At 40.9% G+C, this 20,194-nt stretch overlaps 2 protein-coding genes and 3 non-coding genes across 5 annotated transcripts; 1 reads left to right on the top strand and 4 right to left on the bottom strand.

Annotated features, from left to right (window-relative positions):
• Positions 1 to 4,415: 4,415 nt before the first annotated feature.
• Positions 4,416 to 13,228, top strand: pole3 (polymerase (DNA directed), epsilon 3 (p17 subunit)). Its single transcript, XM_078255089.1, has 4 exons — positions 4,416 to 4,964; positions 8,513 to 8,598; positions 10,317 to 10,435; positions 10,630 to 13,228. The coding sequence occupies exons 1-4, from the start codon at positions 4,899 to 4,901 to the stop codon at positions 10,815 to 10,817; spliced, it is 459 nt and encodes a 152-aa protein (XP_078111215.1). The 5' UTR covers positions 4,416 to 4,898; the 3' UTR covers positions 10,818 to 13,228.
• Positions 13,229 to 14,130: 902 nt separating this feature from the next.
• rpl12 (ribosomal protein L12) lies at positions 14,131 to 17,968 on the bottom strand. The gene is made up of 6 exons (XM_078255079.1): positions 17,802 to 17,968; positions 15,594 to 15,667; positions 15,187 to 15,285; positions 14,813 to 14,894; positions 14,642 to 14,728; positions 14,131 to 14,282 (listed from the first exon to the last, which is right to left on the bottom strand). The coding sequence occupies exons 1-6, from the start codon at positions 17,836 to 17,838 to the stop codon at positions 14,164 to 14,166; spliced, it is 498 nt and encodes a 165-aa protein (XP_078111205.1). The 5' UTR covers positions 17,839 to 17,968; the 3' UTR covers positions 14,131 to 14,163.
• Positions 14,449 to 14,576, bottom strand: LOC144523434 (small nucleolar RNA SNORA65). Its single transcript, XR_013502512.1, has one exon. It is a non-coding gene; the product is annotated as a small nucleolar RNA SNORA65 (small nucleolar RNA).
• LOC144523385 (small nucleolar RNA SNORA65) lies at positions 15,427 to 15,552 on the bottom strand. Its single transcript, XR_013502496.1, has one exon. It is a non-coding gene; the product is annotated as a small nucleolar RNA SNORA65 (small nucleolar RNA).
• On the bottom strand, positions 15,893 to 16,020 carry LOC144523428 (small nucleolar RNA SNORA65). The gene has a single exon (XR_013502508.1). It is a non-coding gene; the product is annotated as a small nucleolar RNA SNORA65 (small nucleolar RNA).
• Positions 17,969 to 20,194: the final 2,226 nt, after the last annotated feature.

Here is a 20,194-nt window from a genome sequence, read left to right as displayed (position 1 = left end):
AGGACGTAGCAGGACGTAGCCAGATGTAGCAGGACGTAGCCGGACGTAACAGGACGTAGCAGGACGTAGCCAGATGTAGCAGGACATAGCCAGATGTAGCAGGGCGTAGCAGGATGTAGCAGGACGTAGCAGGGTGTAGCAGGACGTAGCAGGATGTAGCCAGATGTAGCAAAGCATAGCAGGACGTAGCAGGACGTAACAGGACGTAGCCAGATGTAGCAGGGCGTAGCAGGATGTAGCAGGACTAACAGGACGTAGCCGGATGTAGCAGGGCGTAGCCGGATGTAGCAGGACGTAGCAGGGCGTAGCCGGATGTAGCAGGACGTAGCAGGGCGTAGCCGGATGTAGCCGGATGGGGATGGGCATAGCAGGACGTAGCAGGGCACTGCAGGGCGTAGCAGGGTGTAACAGGGCATAGCAGGCCAAGCAGCAGGACCACGGCGACAGCTGCAACCATGATTTTGGTGACACCTTAATCCAAGGAAACATGCTGGGCGAAAAAAAAAAACATAAGGACTCTGGGGAATAAGCGGACGTAGCAGGACGTAGCCAGATGTAGCAGGGCGTAGCAGGACGTAGCAGGACGTAGCCGGACGGAGCAGGACGTAGCCAGATGTAGCAGGGCGTAGCAGGACGTAGCAGGACGTAGCCGGATGTAGCAGGACGTAGCCAGATGTAGCAGGGCGTAGCAGGACGTAGGAGGACGTAGCAGGATGTAGCAGGATGTAGCAGGATGTAGCCAGGCGTAGCAGGACGTAACAGGACGTAGCAGGGCGTAGCCGGATGTAGCAGGACATAGCAGGACGTAGCAGGACGTAGCCGGATGTAGCAGGACGTAGCCAGATGTAGCAGGGCGTAGCAGGACATAACAGGACGTAGCAGGACGTAACAGGACGTAGCCAGATGTTCATGTTGTGAGTTTTTTTTATGTTGTAAAATATTGTTAATCCCAAAAAGGAAGTGGACTCATTACCAAGACCGATCTCAAGTCTGGTGGGGATGAAGGAACATGTCATCCAGTGCAACAGCGCGGCTTATTAAAGAATATTTTTTTGGGGCTTTTCCACATTTAATGGACAGGACAGCTAGGTGAGAAAGGGGGAAGACACGCTGGAAATTGTCACAGGTTGGAGTTGAACCCTGGACCTCTGTGTCGAGACATAACCCTCTATGTATATGTGTGCCTGCTCTACCAACTGAGCCAACCCAGCCACAGTGTGGCTTATTGATGTGTTTTCATGATACATATCAGGCTTTGATACATACAGACTACTTGTTAGAAGATACCTTCAGTATTTGAAACAATAAATACACAATGAAGTACAGTGAAAGAAGCATCACAGCCTTATTGTTTTTAGTTGATGTATTTTCCAGTTTGTTTTGTAACAGGCGGTGTCTCAATGTGGCACACATGATAACTGGCTGTGGTCTTTAAACACACGATGTTATCTCGAAGATACTCGCAGCTCACAGGCAGCGCAACGTTATTATTTTTCACAGCCATGCTACTTTTAATTTACACGTAAAAAAAGTGGGAAAAAATGAATAAATCAAAACCAAAAGTTTGTCAAACTGCCACATTGTTAGAGATACTTGTCATCACTTGATATTTGGACTTTTAATTTTTTATTTTGTTTCGTTGTATTTTATGTAAATTCAAATTCAAAAGGCTTCATTGAACCATATTCATATACTGTATTGCCAAAGTACTGTATGGATCTGACAATTTATTTACAATATTCAGAACATGTGCTGTGATATTTAGCTTATATAACGTGATGCTTGTTATAAATTAAACTTCCCAACAGTTTATACAAGTACAGCTGATATGATTAGTCCATTAATCAGTTAATGTAAAAAACATTTCATGGTTACGGGTTGGCTGCTTTTCCTTTTAACCCTTGTGTTGTCTTCCATTCAACCATGTACTTGTCGTCCTGGAAATCAACACTTTTTCGGACTCTTCTGTCTCTTTTTTCAATGTTTTTGGCTCTTTTTTTGACGTTTAACGCTTCTTTTCACTACCATTTATAAACACCACTAACACCAACTTATTACCAGTTTTACACTCATTTTTTCATGGTCAGTACACCTCATTTATAGGAAATTATACCTAATACTTGAGTTAAAAAAACAGAAATGATGAATTATTTAGACTCATATTAAAGGAAGGATAATTACAGATATAGGTATATGTCAATGTTCAGTCTGGTTTTGAAACATTTTGTTTTTCAAATGCTAATTTTTTTATAAAACACCCAAAAGTATAGATCCTATCTTATGTTGTACTTGCGAAGCGCAATGTATGGAATCATCCAAAATAGGTAGTTAAATAGAAACCCATATTTCTGATATACTGTAGACATTTTGCAAAATGGGTCAATTTGACGTGAAGACAACACAAGGGTTAATAATGTTAATGTATTAGTCTGGATCAACAGAAGTACATTTCCAGGATAATTGCCTGACTCTTCCTCCATCTTCCTCCTCTCTCTGTGTGTTGCCGTTCTCAAACTCCGCTCGTTTTTGGAAAACAACAACAAACTTTGAGTTGGAAAGCTACACGCTGAACATGGCAATTTATGAAGAAGATGTGGACGGTGCAACAAGGCAGACCTGCTTGGTTCTTTCAGGGAATGATTGTGAAGATGTACAAAGAATATGTTTAGGTAATTTCCTCTCTAACTGGGACATTTTGGGACCAATTGGTGGGATTGCTGTGGACGAAGTACACACGGAGATACACTGGTAAGAGCTAATGAGGTTTAACCATGTATCAGCTCATTTAAATAGCTCACGTTACTGTATTGTGTTAACAGGTAACTTCTTTTAATATTGTATGTGGAGTTTTCTTTTGCAGGGTGCAATTGTTCCCCCAAAACAAGTTCCTTCCTGAGACTATTAAGCAGAGCCACCGTCGCTGCGTCCGGAACTTAGTGCCGCCCAAGATGATTGTGATTGGTTTAAAGAAATGCCAACAACCTAGAGTGTTTTTTTCTCCTATCCCAGAATGCATCTGTGGTTTAGCCAGACCTTACTCCGCAGCGCTGTGGAGGTAGAGCTGGCAATGCGAGACTAATGTATTAGTAATCATTTTGAGGTTTGGACTGTTGGTTGGATTAAAAAAAAAAAAACATTGTGAAGGTGTCACTTTGGGCTCCGGGTTATTTAAACTCAGTATGCATCACAATTATGTGGAAAAGTAATGCATTACTTATTTTTAAGTAGATATAAAAATATACAGAAATAAAAAATAAACATAAAGACCGGAAAAAGACAAATGAAACCAAATAAAGTAACATCAAATATACCAAGGATCAGCAAAGAATAAATAAAATAAATCAAGTGAAAACATTAAATAGGTTTTTTTAGTGTTTTGATGAAGTAACTGTATTAGTATATAGAAACATTTATTTCTTGAAAACATTAAAGTGAGGTTTTTCTTTGGCAAATTCACATTTATGAATGTAAAACAGAAGGTACTTAGTTCTTTTCTACGTTTACGTAATTACGTAACAGTCAACATACGTCACGCCCTACGGTGGCCGACAGGGGCAAACGCCCTGCAACTTAAGAAAACACACACAAATAGACAAAACACAAGCAAATAAAGAAAACAACTTCATTAAATTGACAACACATGCGCAGCATTCAGCAAACGCGCCGCAAATACACGCAACACAACCAAATACATAAACACGCTGAAAATATAGAAACGATGCAAAAAGAAAAGCACACAAACCCAGAAAAAAAATGCAACAGAAAAACGCAGCATCCAGATTACACAACGGAAGTTCTCCAGACCTCTAGAGAGAGCAGCTAGTGGAACAGCTTGATTTACGACCCCACGGGGGGGGGAAGAGAGAGAGAGAGAGAGAGAGAGAGAGAGCAACTGCATAGACTGTAAATATTAAGTCTATGTTTGAGATATGTTTTCTCTCGTTTGGTGGGTGTGTCTCGGTCAGGTCACAGGTGATACTCAATCAGCAGAGACCGTCTGTAAACTCGTGGTGATAAAACATTTAAAACTGCATCAGCGTTTAACGTTGACGTTTGTTTAAGCCATATTACATGAGAGGGTTTAATTTCGAGGTCCGAAAGGCGCATCACTGAAGTATAGGCCTCCTCAAGTGTAATATTGTGATTATACAACAACGGTTATCAACAAAATAAGTGATCAATCTGTATTCATATTGTGGAGCAATTCGCTCTTGAAATACAAAAAAACAGACAGGATGTCTAGTCCCTCCCTGTTTAGTAAACCAGCCGAATTACCGCGGGATTTATCAAACTGAATAAATGCTGAATGCTGCGCATGTGTTGTCAAATTAATGAAGATGTTTTTTTAATTTGCTTGTGTTTTGTCTATTTGCGTGTGTTTTCTTAAGTTGCAGGGCGTTTGCCCCTGTCGGCCACCGTATCACGCACACGTCAGACGCCGGAGTTGAAAGTTGACGGAGGAAGGCTCGTGCTTGGACGGTTCGCGGGAAAAAAGGTCCCAAAACAAATCGGTTCTGGTGGACACGCGAGCAACTTCAGACCCAGTTTGAACTCATCGATATTCAGTCAAACTAATCGATCTGATTGATAGAAGCGTCGTCTTCAAAACGCTGTACTTTAACCACTAAATGTTACTGTGAAATTGAAGTAGCTTCCAACATTAGCTAGCTACTTTAGGTAGCTCCAGGCTAACACGACAGTGCTAATCCGTTAGCACCACACGAGAGGTAACCGACGGTTAGCAGGTGGAAGGACTCGGTAACTGACGGTTAGCAGGTGGAAGGACTCGGTAACCGACGGTTAGCAGGTGGAAGGACTCGGTAACCGACGGTTAGCAGGTGGAAGGACTCGGTAACCGACGGTTAGCAGGTGGAAGGACTCGGTAACCGGTGAGAGAAATGGCGGAGAGACCCGAAGATCTGAACCTGCCCAACGCGGTGATCACCCGCATCATCAAGGAGGCGGTGAGTGGAGAGGTGGAGAGACACTAGAGAGTACTCGGATACTGAAGTAATACCACTGTGTAGAAATACTCCGTTACCCCTGTTTTTGTTGCTTAGGTGATTATTTTCTTTCTTCTACATTGACACCATTTGAATTTAATCTACTCATGTATATTTTCTTTCCCCTACGAGAGTTTTGTATGTAGTAATATGTGTGTGTGTGTGTGTGTGTGTACGTGTACACACACACACACACACACACACACACACACACACATACTCCGTTACAATAACGTCTTCCAGTCACAATCTTACGTAAGTAAAAGTATCATCAAGAAATGTACTAAAAGTATCAAAAAGTACCAGTTTAGTGTCCCCTGTGACCAGTGGTAGTAACGTTAGAAGTACTCAGATAACGTTACTTTACTGAAGTAATAATAGTGACACCACAGTGTATAGAGGTGTGAATCTTCACTGATCTCCCGATTCCATTATGATTATCATGTCTTCGATATCTCGATGCATCACGATGCGTCAAATACATTTTTCTATTAAAGCCATATAGGATATTTAATTCATAGCTTTTCAAGCTTCAAAAACCAAAACATTCTGCAGTGCTCTAATGCTAAATAAACTGGATACATAAAACTACAGCACTGAGCACATGGCCCTTCCTGAATGTGTAAATCATAACAGAATATGTAAACAGAAAGGTTGTTAGGCCTACATTAAATTTTAAACAGAAATAATCGATTATGGCCCGGCTGATTATCTTTTTAATGGCACATTTCAGATTAGTATATATCATATTATTAGATAATAATCATTGATGCATTAATGCAGGGGTGTCAAACTCACTTTCACTTAGGGCCAGACATGTAGAGTTGATTTCATTGAAAAAGTAAAATGTCTTACTACATGTTGCATCTGGTGCATTTTTTTTTCTTCAAAATAATGTGTTGCTTTTGTTTCTCCAACGTTTTTGTCGCTGGATAAAAATCTGGGAGGGGCCGGATTTGGCCCACAGGCCAAAGTTGAGTTTGACACCAAGGGGGTTAGCGTCGCTTCAGAGCTCGAACCTCCTGTGGTGCCATTTGATGCTACCAAACGATCACCCCCCGTTAGCATTCCATTGACTCCCATTCATTTTGACGTCACTTTGACAGCGAATAACTTTACATCTGAAGCATTTAAAGACTCTATTTGTCCGTTGTTTATTTCTAAAGAAACACGACAATGTATAAAAGGCTCCATTACCTTGTACCTCACGTTATGGCTCCGTAGCAGACGTTTTTCTAAAAATAGGCTAACGATTGTGTCATAACCACGAGACTTACCGTCGCATAGTAGAGGAGTTACCGTATAGTACAGGAGAAGCTCACAGGCAGTTTGGACTTCCATTAGCTGTTTACGTTTAATTAGTAATGTTAACTATCATTTTAGTGATCAATAATTAGCCTGTGTCTATGTCATCTCCTTACATATACCTACGCTCTCCGTCTCTGCAAGATTGGGAATGATTGAGATTTCTCTTGGCACAGCTACCAGAAGACTTCCAACTTTCAGACAGGTTGCTCACGTCACATTTACGTCGTCTCTCTTAGTTGGAGGCTGCTCAGTAACGCTCAGCGCTCACCGGAAAAGTGCTTCTAATATCCTTCACTGGTCTCCGTCCAGAGCAACGGGATCTGTTGGTCCATTCTTATATACTGTCTATGTTTGACACATGTTGCATTAATGTCTTGATGAGTCTGATGTTGAGTTGGTAAATGTGGAGCTCATTTTATTACATTACATGTCATTTAGTTTTACTTTTATCCGAAGCGACTTTTAACCACACGCCTCTGGAGCAACTAGGGGTTAAACTTTGGCAAAGAAAGTGTTTTCTGTGCTAAATGTTAGCGCTGAATGCTGCTTAATTTACTCCGGATTCCTCCATTATTCCTATACACTGACTATGGATAAGTAGCTCATACAAGACACAAAAGACCAAAACTATCCAATAAGCACTCATGATTGAATTAAAATGACTTGTTCAGGAGATCCACGCAGTTGCTAGTAGCCAAGGAGGACACGGAGGATTAAAAAAACATGGACTCTTCAGAAGAGGTCATTATCTTCACTGGAGTTTCTGCGCGGGAAAGTCACCGGACGCCACAATCTTCTGAACATAGTCATACTGAGAAATGCAGAGAGAGTTGTGTGGAGCTGATAGTCTTAATTAGCTTTGTAGCAACTCATTTGGCAATGGCTTGAATGTAACAGACGTTCATTAATATCAAAAAGTTACGCACTTTTTGCGCATCGGAGTGTAAATGTGTGTGAATGTTTATCTGATGAGCAGGTGGCACCTTGTACGGCAGCCTCGGCCTCAGTGTGTGAATGTGTGTGAATGGTTTCTGTACTATGTAAAAGCGCTTTGAGTAGTCATTAAGACTAGAAAAGTGCTACATAAATACAGTACATTTACTAAATAAAAGCATTAATATTAAAATAATAATGTCATTCATGGTGTCACAGCTTATAAAAAAGCAATTTTTTTCCCCTCCAGATTTCAATAGCTAGGGTTGGCAGGAAGAAGATTTTTACAGTAAATGTTCCAATTAATGATCCAGGCAGAACATTCTCGTCTCCCTCCTTCATTTTACAGTCCAATGGGGCTAGAACGGTCCGGGTCAAACCTCAATATGGAATGGATTAATCTGCGTTATTTTTTCTCAGATTAATTAATCGAAATTAACGCGTTATTTTGACAGCCCTAGTTTTTATGCTTATACATTGTCACCTTACTTCCTGCTTTGCTCCCGTAATAATTACTACAGCCAAATCTACGCTGTGGCTACGTACGTAGGTATGTGGAGACCCGGGGCCTATGCCAGACCCTACGCCGTAGCCTGACGTGCACCCCTCGAAACATGTAACTACACGTCGCAGCGACGCATGTAGCGTTGCATTTCCCCCCGACTCATTTCCTGGTTCTCCTTCTCCATAAACGACATGAAATCAAGGAGAGGGTTAACTTTTCCTGCTCCAGATTTCTAGGGTTGGGTATCGGAAAATCAACAAGCAACATTAGTATGGTTTTGCTGCAGCACCACGGTACTTAATTTAAATGGTTTGACACATACTCTGCCTTTAAGAAATATTGTGATTTCGTTAAACTTGCGATTTTACACACACACACACACACACACGATCAATTTGTAAAATATGATCCATTGTTACAAATTAATAATACAAAAGTTCACTGTTTTTATTTATTTTTTAAACTTTAAAGACTAAACAACTTATTGATGTTGTTAAAAAAAGAGCGTACCCATTTATTTGTGTAAATAAGATGTTATCGTCCCATAGTGAATAACTTTCTCAGCCTGTCTGTGTTTTCTGATAAACTGAATATATATATATATATATATATATATATATATATATATATATATATATATATATATATATATATATATATATATATATATATATACACACACACACACACACACACACACACACACACACACACACTCAGCCGCTTTGAGATAACGCCTCCGCACCGTTTGTTTTCCTAACAGCTCCCAGATGGGGTGAACGTGTCGAAAGAAGCAAGAAGAGCCATATCCCAAGCTGCCAGCGTGTTTGTGTTGTATGCAACGTCCTGGTAAGAATAAAAACCCACTTTCAAACATCTAACAGACAGTCGACAGTATTGATACACAAAGTTCAGATCAAGTGTTGACACATTTCTAGTCTCGCTTCACCAGACCTTCCTCCACAGCGCTGCGGAGGAGGGTCTGGCTAGTCCACACAGCATTCCTGGACGGGAGAAAAACCTGCTCTGGTTTATTGGCATTTCTTTAAACCAATCACAATCGTCTTGGGCGGTGCTAAGCTCCGTACTGAGCCACGGTGCCTCTGCAAAATAGTCTCTGGAAGGAACTTGTTTTGGTGGAACACGTGTACGTTCAAAAGTAGTTTTAGTCGTGCAACAGAAAACTCCGATTGGACAGATAGTCTAGCTAGCTGTCTGGATTTACCCTGCAGAGATCTGAGGAGCAGTTAACCATAGTCCTCAGAAATCCACCGGAGGTTAGAATGCCAACACAGAGACAGAGGAAGGAGACGGACATCTGGCCTAAAATGAGGGACATCTGGCGGAATTTCCAGCTCACCGGAGCAATCCCGGAAATGAAACGTCGTCGATATAGACGACCACATTTCCAGGGCTTAAAGTATTCTGGCACCGTGCCGGATCTCCGGCATGCGGCCATGAGGAAAAAATAACTTGCATGCGGTTTAATATTTTTGAGTCAATTTGATTTCACCTACCAATCATATGAGAGGAACGCAGCTCTAACTAACGCAGGGCTGAAGTAATCGGGCCTGGTGCCATATTACTGGCGTATGACTATTTTAGAAAAATAAATAAATGAAAAGGTCCACATGGGATTTGTTTTTGATGCGCTGGATTTAACCAATCATAGAACTCTCACCTATCAATGAAACGAGTTCTAGCCAATCGGATGCAAAGTGGGGCGGGTCTCCATGGTAACATGGCTAAACGAAAAAAGAAAAGAAAAGTTTATCAAACTGCGAGCATGTAGATAAAGCTTTAGTTGAGAAAGGAGTTATAACAAATGGCGCTGGGCATGAATAGAGGACGAGAGGAAAAGAGAGGAGACGGGAAGCCGTTTAGCACTCGGTGCCTCAAACTGAGGGAGCCGGGTGCTTCAAGGAAGACGCTACGGCAGCAGCGTTAAGACAGTGCTGCTAGTCACAAAGCTTCGGTCCGTGCACTCTGTCACACGAGTACGTTACCGCTGCGACTGCTCCTTCACTGACCGACCGTGTTTGTGATATAAACAATACGCGTGTGCAGAGTTTAGACGTCTAGCTATATGAAAAGATAAACAATGCAACGTTTTTAATAAAGCAGCTAATGTCAACATGGACAAAATCATGAATGTACTAATTTGCTTTTTTGATGACGACCTGGCCAAAGTAACACATCTAGAAAGTTTAGTTTTCACAATGAATCATTGTAGGATTATGATATTATTGCAATATGTAAATCCACATTGACTCTTAATTGAACATATGGTTGGAAGAAGTAAAAATGGATCCAAAACGTTTTACTTCTTAAAAATTATGACTCTTATTCGTGTGTAATGTCAGAAGGAAGAAGAACTGTTTTGCCAATCAAATGAACTTTTCTGGCAAAAAAAGTTTCAGGCTCAGGATTTCTTTTCTCTTTAAGCCCTGCATTTCTCCAGCGCTTCAATTATCAAGTTTAAGACCTGAATATTATCTGTGAAAAGTTCCCTTATACCACTAACTCAATCAACTATATGTGTTTCTTTTCTGTTTGTCCTGTTACAGTGCAAACAACTTTGCTTTGAAAGCCAAACGGAAAACTCTGAACGCAGGAGACGTTTTGGCTGCGATGGAGGAAATGGAGTTTGAGCGATTCCTGGAGCCGCTCAGGGAAGCTCTGGAAGGTCAGTACATCAGTTCTACAGACGTATGACGCAAAAAACTAAACGTTCATATTACTCCTCCTCCACGTCGAACTGCACGTTGCACTTTAACGCACCAACCGTTTAACGGTCATTGACTTTGATTGACTTGTGATTGGGTCTGTTGACGATTTTGAAGACACATAAATGTTACCGTTGTTTATGTTTTTCTACAGTGTACAAGAAGGGCCAGAAAGGAAAGAAGGAGGTGTCGGAGCAGAAACGTAAAGACAAAGAGAAGAAGCCGGACTCTGAGAACGAGAAGAGCCGGGAGGAGGAGGAGGAGGAGGAGGAGGAGGAGGAGCGCATGGAGGAGGAGCCCGAAGCCGAGAACGACGCCGAGGACGAGGAGGTGGAGAACTGAGACAAACAGTGAGAATGCACTCCCATCGTCGCTGGACGTGATACGTTTAAGTAACGCTCGGTCATCACAGAGCCACCGTGAATCAATCCATCCGGGTTCACAGAGCAGCGAGACGAGCGCACAGAAGAGGTGGGGGGGGTGTCGTTGTCACATTTAATAAAACTAGGGATGCACCGAATCCAGATTTTTGGGGTTCGGCCGAACACCGAATCCACTGGTTAAGATTCTGAATCCTCCTCCCATCCTCAGTCCATGAACACAGGAAACACATTAATGAAGTAAACAGTGACTGTCCTTCCTTTGCCGTACCTGAAGTTGCTGCATTCTGGCTGCTGTCTGTAGATTCCTTCATGCACAACTCGTATTCTTCCAGATGTTTCATACCAGATGTTGTAACAGCGGTGATGTTGTGTATTGTTTAGGGTCCTCGCCACCACCAGACTAATCAGCATTGCAGATTGAACATGTAGCTGGACTTGAATGGCCTTCTTTTGACTGAAAGTACTGCCAATCAACACTTTTTCTGCTCACCAGTTCCATTTCCACTTTCTCACAGCATACTGCATCGAACGCTCCACCTACGTAAACACCTTCCCGTAATCAACGGCGGCGTCATCACGTCGACCAGCGAAGTGCGAGCGGGTTCGGTTTGGTGGAAAAATATTCTAAGGTTCGACAGAAACCCAACCCCATCAAAAAGCCCAATATTCGGCCGAATCCTGGATTGGGTGCATCCCTAAATAAAACCTTCTTGGTGCAGCTGCTGTCCTCAGCACAATGAAACCACAAGTCAAACTACGTCCTGCACTTCCTGATCTGTGGTCCTTTTTGTATTTCCAATTTTAGTTTTGTATATATTTGCGTCACACTTTGATACAAACCGCTCTCGACAGTAAACGACATACAGCAATTAGTGTGTTAACCTTAGTAAGCTTTTCCATCAACTTACCACCGGAGGGAGTGAGAACAGTTTAACATAGTTTGAACCGTGTCCAGTTATGAAATAGGTTTGAAATGTTTTCAGAGTAGCACCGTTACAGTGATGCCTTCAAATTAAGACATATTAAAACAAAACCCTCTCTTTTTTTTCTTTTTTTTTTTTAACAAAAGAAGCCAACGTTCTTCAGTCTTAAAGTGCTCATATTATGCTCATTTTCAGGTTCATAATTGTATTTAAAGGTTACATCAGAATAGGTTTACAAGGTTTAATTTTCAAAAAACATATTTTTGTTGTACTGCACATTGCTGCAGCTCCTCTTTTCACCCTGTGTGTTGAGCTCTCTGTTTTAGCTACAGAGTGAGACATCTCACTTCTGTTCCATCTTTGTTGGGAGTCGCACATGCTCAGTAGCTAGGTAAGGACTACTAGCCAGTCAGAAGCAGAGTATGAGGGCGTGCCCTGACAGTAGCTAGGTAAGGACTACTAGCCAGTCAGAAGCAGAGTATGAGGGTGTGCCATGCTAGCAGCTAGGTAAGGACTACTAGCCAGTCAGAAGCAGAGTATGAGGGCGTGCCATGCTAGCAGCTAGGTGAGCATTATAACGTGTGTTACAAAGTGACCACGTTTGTCTCTGAAGTAAAGTCTGAACTACAATAGAGCTGTTTGGAGCAGTTTGTGAACAGTGTTTTCTGTTGGAGATGGTAAGTCCCTTTGGGGTGGACTTTGGGCTTTTTCACTTTGCAAACCTATAACGTGCACAAAAAAAGATATATAACACAATAAAGGAAAGGGGAAAAATGCCAATAAGCATAATATGAGCACTTTAAACAAAATAAAATCCAGTGTGATTGGTAGGGCTGTTCCCTTTTGATTAGTCAACTAAACGCTTGTTTTTGGTCTTAAGTCGACTAAGATTTCTTCAATGTAATGCATTTTCATACTGAATTTCCAACGTTTCCGATTTATTTCGAGCATGTCTCTGCCAAACAAGACTTGAAGTGGTGCTTTTCCTTGATTCTTTTGGGAGACCCAATTTACAGATTTACACATCCGTCGGTTAAATCAACTCAATTTTATGTCAACTATTTCTTTAGGGGCGGACATTTAAGATTTAGAACTTGGTCAAAGAATAAGAACAAAATCAGAAATTTGATTCTAGCGTTTGGTACGAAATCACGCGCTAGTTTTGAATTTGAATCATTGTGGGGTTGTACTGGAGTATGTTTTTTGTGCATTTACACGTACTATTTCACAAAATACTAGAGGCAAATACCAATCGTGTAGGGGCTAAATGTGATCAACAGTGTTGGTTTCACACAGACAGCTATACAGACGTGACTTCAGTATAAATATCTGTACCTACGTACGTCCTGTTTGTTCCTTGTCTGAGTTTTTGAACCATTTATACTTTTCTAGAGTTGTACATGTCTGGCTGAGATTTTCAATAAATATTTTGTATAAAAAGCCATAACTGCATTGATTCCTGACTGACCTAGAATACCCCTCACACCCTCAACATTATTTTGTTACTCTGGCTGATCTCCCTCCTTCAAATAACTTGACTTCAGATGTTTACTGCTGCACAGTAATTGTTTAAGATTAGGAACAACCGTAAAAATTTTTTTTCTAAAAGCAGAAAAAACTGTTTGCTGAAAGTTTAGTAACCACTGTTTTTTTTTCAATCCTGTCTGATGGGAACAATCTGACATTGGTCCAGTATTAAGATATCGCTGCAGTCAGCAGCAGAGAAACAAGCTACAATGTAGGTTAATCGGACAGCTGTGCACCTTCAATTTGTCCACAAGTGCTCATTGTGCCGCTGAGAATATGAGCTTAAGTGTGACATAATGGAAAGGATGAGGTCAACCTTAGGTTTTTTTAAACTGAAATTACATTTGTTAAACCCAGACTAAATTTTAAGACTGTTGGTCTTTCCACTTTACCATCAACTCTAGTTTTGGTTGATTTCAGTTTACATGTGAAAATATGTTGCTCTATACATGCTTTACTGGAATTGTGCCAAGAGGCCCCTTTAGTACATTAGCTTTTTAGTGCTTAAAATAAATTTGAGCAACTGCATTTTCCTGTGCATCAAGTTTTCCAATTAGCAATATTCAAGTACTGTAATTACAATTTGAGCCAAGTCCAACATCTTTGCAGCAATACATTTATAAAAAGTTACAGCCAAGTAGAGTAGTGGCTTTAATGTAGCAGTATGTAGTGGCATTATGCAATTATACCAGCACAAATACCTCAGAACTATTGTACTATAACGCAATACCCAAGTAAATAAATGAACTCCATTTATTCCTGTGTATTGAACATTTAAATTAGTGTTACAAAAACAAAGACAAAATGGTTTGACACAAGGAGTTTAGTTTGAGATCTTTTATTTGTGTCGCTCATTTACTCAGATGGACACTCTACTTTGCCGGCGTTTATGTCATCGATGACATCGTGGGGAGGACGACCATCGATGGTGCAGCCGACAGACTGAGCAGTACCCAGGATCTCTTTGATTGTTCCTGAGGGAAGGGGGGACAAATACAGATGTCAACTGCTGATTAATGTCAAAGTAGAGAGTCTCACTTGTCTCCATACAGGAGACAAGTGGCAGTTTACAGTTCATTTAGAGAAAATCCAGGGGGGAAATGTGGGATAAAATATGTGTTATTAGTCTGATTAATTATGGTTTGTTCCAGACTTTACGGCACAGAGTTGTCCATTAGTTTGGGGCAGCTCTGTTTCCTAAAGCCGGGTCACTCTGAGCCTCCACTGGATTATACTCAGTCACTGTGACAGACGGGCATAGTGGCGGGAGGCTGAACAGGAAACTCCATAGATGATAAAAGAATGGCCAGAAGGAATATCTGGCTTTTCTTACCGGAGAGCTCTCTGGCGATGGAGCGATGCCTCATTACGCGAGCAATGCCCACAATCTCATCGAAGGTCACACTCCCACTGTGCTTGACTGGAAAATAAAGACAGGAGTCAAGTATATAATATAACCTTAATCCTTTGCTCTAAATTGTTTCAGAAGGCGACAGGCACTTACTGTTCTTGACCTTCTTCCTGTCACGAGGAGGCTCCTTCAGAGCCTTGATGATCAGAGCCGACGCAGAGGGAACGACCTCCACCTACCAAACAAACGGGAATGTTAGAGCAGGCCGTCGTCCTGCCTCCAGCTGAAGTATTAACGGAGTCATGTTCAGAAAATGGTCTTCAGCCTCTCAAATAGAGATTAATGGTTCTTTTGTGTCAAACTGAATCTTTGGATTCAGACAAGACATTTAAAGACATCCCGACTAAGAAACTGGGATGACACCATTTTGACATTTGATCGACCAAATGATTGCTCTAGAAAATAATCTGCAGATTACTCGATAATGAAATCAATGGTCAGTTGCAGCCTGGGACACGATGACGTACCACTGCCTGTCTGTTCTGGATGGTCAGCTTCACAGTGATCCTCAGGCCCTTCCAGTCACCGGTTGCCTTGGCAATGTCGTCACCAACTTTCTTGGGAGACTGAAATCAGAAACATAGGCAAGTCAGTTAAGATCAGCAGATGGAAACAGAACAGACCTAAAATACTCGTAAAGCTACGTGTTAAATAAAGTGTGTAAACCATAAATACTGTCAAGGATAACGGCACACAGGAGCCTCCGCTTGTGTTCCAGACTTTACGGCACAGAGTTGTCCATTAGTTTGGGGCATCCCTGTTTCCTAAAGCTGGGTCACTCTGAGCCTCCACTGGATTATACTCAGTCACTGACTGACAGGCATAGTGGCGGGAGGCTGGTTTTTAAAGATCGTACGATGACATTTTCACTCACCAGACCTAGAGGTCCGATTTTGGGGGCCAGGGCTGAGGTGGCTCCGACTTCTCCTCCTGTGCATCTCATGTACACTGAGACAAAAAGGAGACAACCCGATTAAAAAAAGGGATTATTTGATTCTTTCAAAACGTGCAGTCACAAACACCCACTGACAGATTATAAAACAGTTTGATATTTGACAGCTTCACAAGTAGTGCAGTGATTTAAATGCCTGCACCACTGTTCCTCATCTTCCTCAAACTTCTACAAACTTGACACCGAGATTATTCCAAGAAACATGTTATAGTCCGATTAATGTTTGTTCCAGACTTTACGGCACAGAGTTGTCCATTAGTTTGGGGCAGCTCTGTTTCCTAAAGCCGGGTCACTCTGAGCCTCCACTGGATTATACTCAGTCACTGTGACAGACGGGCATAGTGGCGGGAGGCTGAACAGGAAACTCCATAGATAAAATGGCCAGAAGGAATCTTTACACAGAGATTATCCCAGGAAACGTGTAACGAAGATCTCAAAGTGGCCACACTGTCAATGTATGCAAAAGCACTATAACTCTAAACTGTCATCACTGCTACAAAAAGCTGATTTAAATTGTCAAAACTGACTACTATGAACACTAATGCAACAAACAAATGCAGACTGCTCATCACATTAATTTAAGACCAAAGTACCAGCTGGTTCTAGAGCTGGGCCATATGGAGAAAATCCAATAGTACAATGTTTTTGACCAAATACATCAATGTCGATGTTATAAGGTTGACTATTGGTGCTTTCACTTAATCACCAGTAACGTGGATACAATCACTGAGGCAAATAAGAGCTAGGAAGTTCAGAAAATTACATAACTTTACTGTAATACAGCCTTTAAACCCAGGGACAGACACTTGAGACATCACATTATCCCAAACTTAAGCAGATATCTAGCTTCACGTAGCGACAGAACGCCGAGCCCGCGATGGGTCTACTCGGATCATTTAGCTGCGTTTAAACGGTCATGTTGGTTTGAACTCTTAATACGTTTGTTGTTCGCATTTTAGAGCTGAAAAGTTCTGCTAGTCGGCATAAATCAATGTGTTTGGTCAAATAAGCAGTCAATGACTTCATAAACATTTACAACCAACTGATTGTCAATCCTGCTCCTGGAAATCGACCCCCCACCATAACGACTGAAAGACTCATTAGCCAATCAAGAACTGGTGAACACATCTGTACAACACAGCATTAGCAATGCGTTGGTGGTAAAGAAAACTAAATGAAATAAATTACGGTACAATGTTCTTTCAATATGTCCAATTAAATGACTTGGACTGAGTTTGTAGAGCAGGTAACGTTAGTGATGGAAAACGTGGCATTTGGGGTGCTCGGGAGTAATAAAACAATCTACGGAAGATATAAAAACGTGGATATGCTTAAGATTTACACCTACACTGAGGAAAGTGCTGTTATTTACAAATTTAGAGGACACTTAGAATATAGGCAAGTTATCTGAATGGTAATTAAAACACGAAGAGTCACAAATCACAACTGATTGCACGACTCGACATGATATGAAGCAGTCTCATTTCCATATTAAATTAATCCAGAGTAATTGATTACTTCGATGGATTAAAGTAGTGTGAATGACGACGGACAGGTGTCAGCTTTTAGGTTATTCTCTCAATGATTGCAAGGAACATTAATGCGAACGGACAATAACGTAGTTTCCTCATCAGTTCATTCATTCATCATAACTTGAATGGTCAATAAAAAGGAGCCTTGCATGAATTCACAGATGTATTGATCAGTAAAATGAAAACGTTCATGAATATAAAGCCAATAGGATCAAATCAATACAACGGAATTTCAAGATTAACAAAAAAAGTTTCAAAAGACAAAAGTAATTCACATCTACGAGGCTAGCTGAGTTAGCTTACGCTGCTAGCTAGCTAATACTCATCCCACGTGGAATCGCGTGTGAGTTTGTCCCCCTAATGACAGCAATTTCATAGTCAAACCCACCACAAATCATTCAAATTTCACCTGATAAACACATTTTAAGCATGCAGCGATTAAGTCAGACATCTTTTCCCCATTTCTTCGTCGCGTTTCGTGCCCCATCTTTACCGTTTTCTCTACGCCGTTCACAGGCCGGCAGCCGCCACAGAACGACTCCATCTTGGCTGTGAACAAGCTGCTGCTTTTATTACCCAGTGGACACTGAAAACATACCAACTTTAATCTCGGTGGGGTCGAATTTAGGAGGCATGTTGCTGCTGTAGTGGTAGCGCTCAGTTCAGCTTGGTTGGTGAGGGTGTCGGATGAACCCGGGCTCGGGACGACCGATTACTGTTGCACCTTCACCGCTAAAGGGAGAAAGAAAAGGGCCGCGCAAAGGCCGCGGAAATATTTATACCCCCACCAAGTCTCGCGAGATGTTGGGATTCTGTTAACGTGACGTAGTTCCATGAAAAGGGAGGGTGGGTTTATCCGAAGATTCTGGTTATTTGTCTAATATGTATTTGGACTTCCACACAGTTATATATACAGAGCTATAGGGAGCAGAACAAGGTAAATAAAGAGGATTCATTTAGAAAATACTTCTAAAATTTTATGCAACTGACTTTTTTTTTTTTTTTTTTTTTTTGTGGGCATTTTAGGCCTTTATTTATAGGACAGCTGATAAGGGGGAGAGAGGGGGGGGATGACATGCAGCAAAGGGTCGAACCTGCGGCCGCTGCGTCGAGGAGTCAACCTCTATATATGGGAAAGTCTTTCTTTGATGTAATTTATATGTTTACATGTTTCCAGCATGAATCATTATCGATCATCACTCTCAGAAACGTAATTCCAACATCATTCATCACGAGTTTGCTTTGTGTATTTGTTGCACAATTCCCCAAAATGATGAATTAAGAATAATTAAACACAATGAATCATTAAAGATGGTCCGATACCTTTTTTTTGCTTCCTGATACAGATTCCGATACCGAGTACTGATCTGATACCAGTGTGTCATATCATTCACTATGTTTGAACAGCTGTAGACTACTGTCCCTGTACATATGTGTTATGATTTCTATCTCTGTTGTTCAGCCTGGCTCGGGTTTAACCCTCTGAGGACGAAAGACTCAGCAGCGAGTCCAAGCGATGTTTGACAACACTCCTACTCAAAAAGCGATGATACAAAATTTCATTTTAGACATTTATTTACTATTTTATTCATATATGACACTACTTTTGTGAACCCAAGACTTTTGTAAATTAATTTCAAGCACCAAAACAATTAAGTTTAGGTTTGTTTTTACTAGAGATTTGAGAAATATCAAAAAGCCAACATCAACTTTTTAGCTTAAGCATCAAATTCTCTCTTTACACGTTGCTCTGGAACACATTTGGGCGTCACTTTACAGGAAGCTGAGTTTGTTCTGAACATTTTGATGTGAAACACACGGGGATCAGTTATATACAAATACCCTTTAAAGGTGAATTAAAAAATATGTGTAAAAATGTCCTCAGACCTCAGAGGGTTCAACTGTTTTGTGAAACATGAACAAACACAAACAATAAACACCGTAGAACTTTCTGTTATCATCCAGTTTGACAGTCAGTCATAACGGAAAAAGAACATAAATAAACTACTTTAAAAGTACGTTTTCTTGGGGTCTATATTACGTCGTAAAATGTAATATTGCGATAATGAGCGTGAATGTTGCGATGTCGATATTTATTTTGATATTCTTAAACATATATAAAAACACAAAAGTTACCGGAAAACCCATCAAAATACATTTATAGAATATCAACATCAACAGATCAACATCAACAGCAGGTTTTTGTACAACACAAGGGTTCGTTTAAACTGACAGTAGATAATAAATAATATAATGAATAAAGATTTATTTCGGGATATTACATAGCCTGGCTCCGCCCTCCCCACGGGGTTCGGGAACAGTTTGATCTTCCAGCTCGCTCCGTTAGTGGTGAAGGAGTTGGCTAAGGCTAACGCTAGCAATGCTAATGCTAAATATAAGCCGATAGTTGTCGGTCTCCCCTCTTGTTGCACATGCGCATGACATACGTCACGACCAAACGTTAGTGATTGGTTATGGCAGATCCAGAGTGGCTCTAGGCAGATCCAATTAGAGCTGGGCAATATATCGATATTATATCGATATCGTGATATGAGACTAGATATCGTCTTAGATTTTGGATATCGTAATATCGTGATATGGCATAAGTGTTGTCTTTTCCTGGTTTTAAAGGCTGCATTACAGTAAAGTGATGTCATTTTCTGAACTTACCAGACTGTTGTAACTGTTCTATTATTTGCCTTTACCCACTTAGTCATTATATCCACATTACTGATGATTATTTATCATAAATCTCAGTGTAAATATTTTGTGAAAGCACCAATAGTCAACACTACAATATTGTTGCGGTATCGATATCGAGGTATTTGGTCAAAAATATCGTGATATTTGATTTTTCTGGCCAATGAAATATGCGGGCTCTAAACTGATCACAACACACAGCATTTTCTGGTACATTTTCGAAATTGATATTACACAACGTGATATTGCAAAAACGATATTTAGTCGCTATATCGTGCATCCCTACGTATC

The sequence above is a fragment of the Sander vitreus genome, chromosome 1 (assembly GCF_031162955.1).
Source record: "Sander vitreus isolate 19-12246 chromosome 1, sanVit1, whole genome shotgun sequence".
Lineage (NCBI taxonomy): Eukaryota > Metazoa > Chordata > Actinopteri > Perciformes > Percidae > Sander > Sander vitreus.
Note: the sequence above shows the minus strand (reverse complement) of the source record. Positions and strands in the feature narration are given on the sequence as shown.

What these genes read in the sequence shown, in the direction of transcription:
- pole3 (XM_078255089.1), top strand. Translation starts at nt 4,899, where the DNA reads ATGGCGGAGAGACCCGAAGATCTGAACCTGCCCAACGCGGTGATCACC. An exon ending in CCCGCATCATCAAGGAGGCG is followed by an intron (nt 4,965 to 8,512) that starts GTGAGTGGAGAG and finishes TTTTCCTAACAG; the next exon opens with CTCCCAGATGGGGTGAACGT. An exon ending in GTGTTGTATGCAACGTCCTG is followed by an intron (nt 8,599 to 10,316) that starts GTAAGAATAAAA and finishes GTCCTGTTACAG; the next exon opens with TGCAAACAACTTTGCTTTGA.
- rpl12 (XM_078255079.1), bottom strand. Translation starts at nt 17,838, where the DNA reads ATGCCTCCTAAATTCGACCCCACCGAGATTAAAGTTG. An exon ending in CCCCACCGAGATTAAAGTTG is followed by an intron (nt 15,668 to 17,801) that starts GTATGTTTTCAG and finishes TTTTTGTCTCAG; the next exon opens with TGTACATGAGATGCACAGGA. An exon ending in CATCGCCAGAGAGCTCTCCG is followed by an intron (nt 14,283 to 14,641) that starts GTAAGAAAAGCC and finishes CCCTTCCCTCAG; the next exon opens with GAACAATCAAAGAGATCCTG.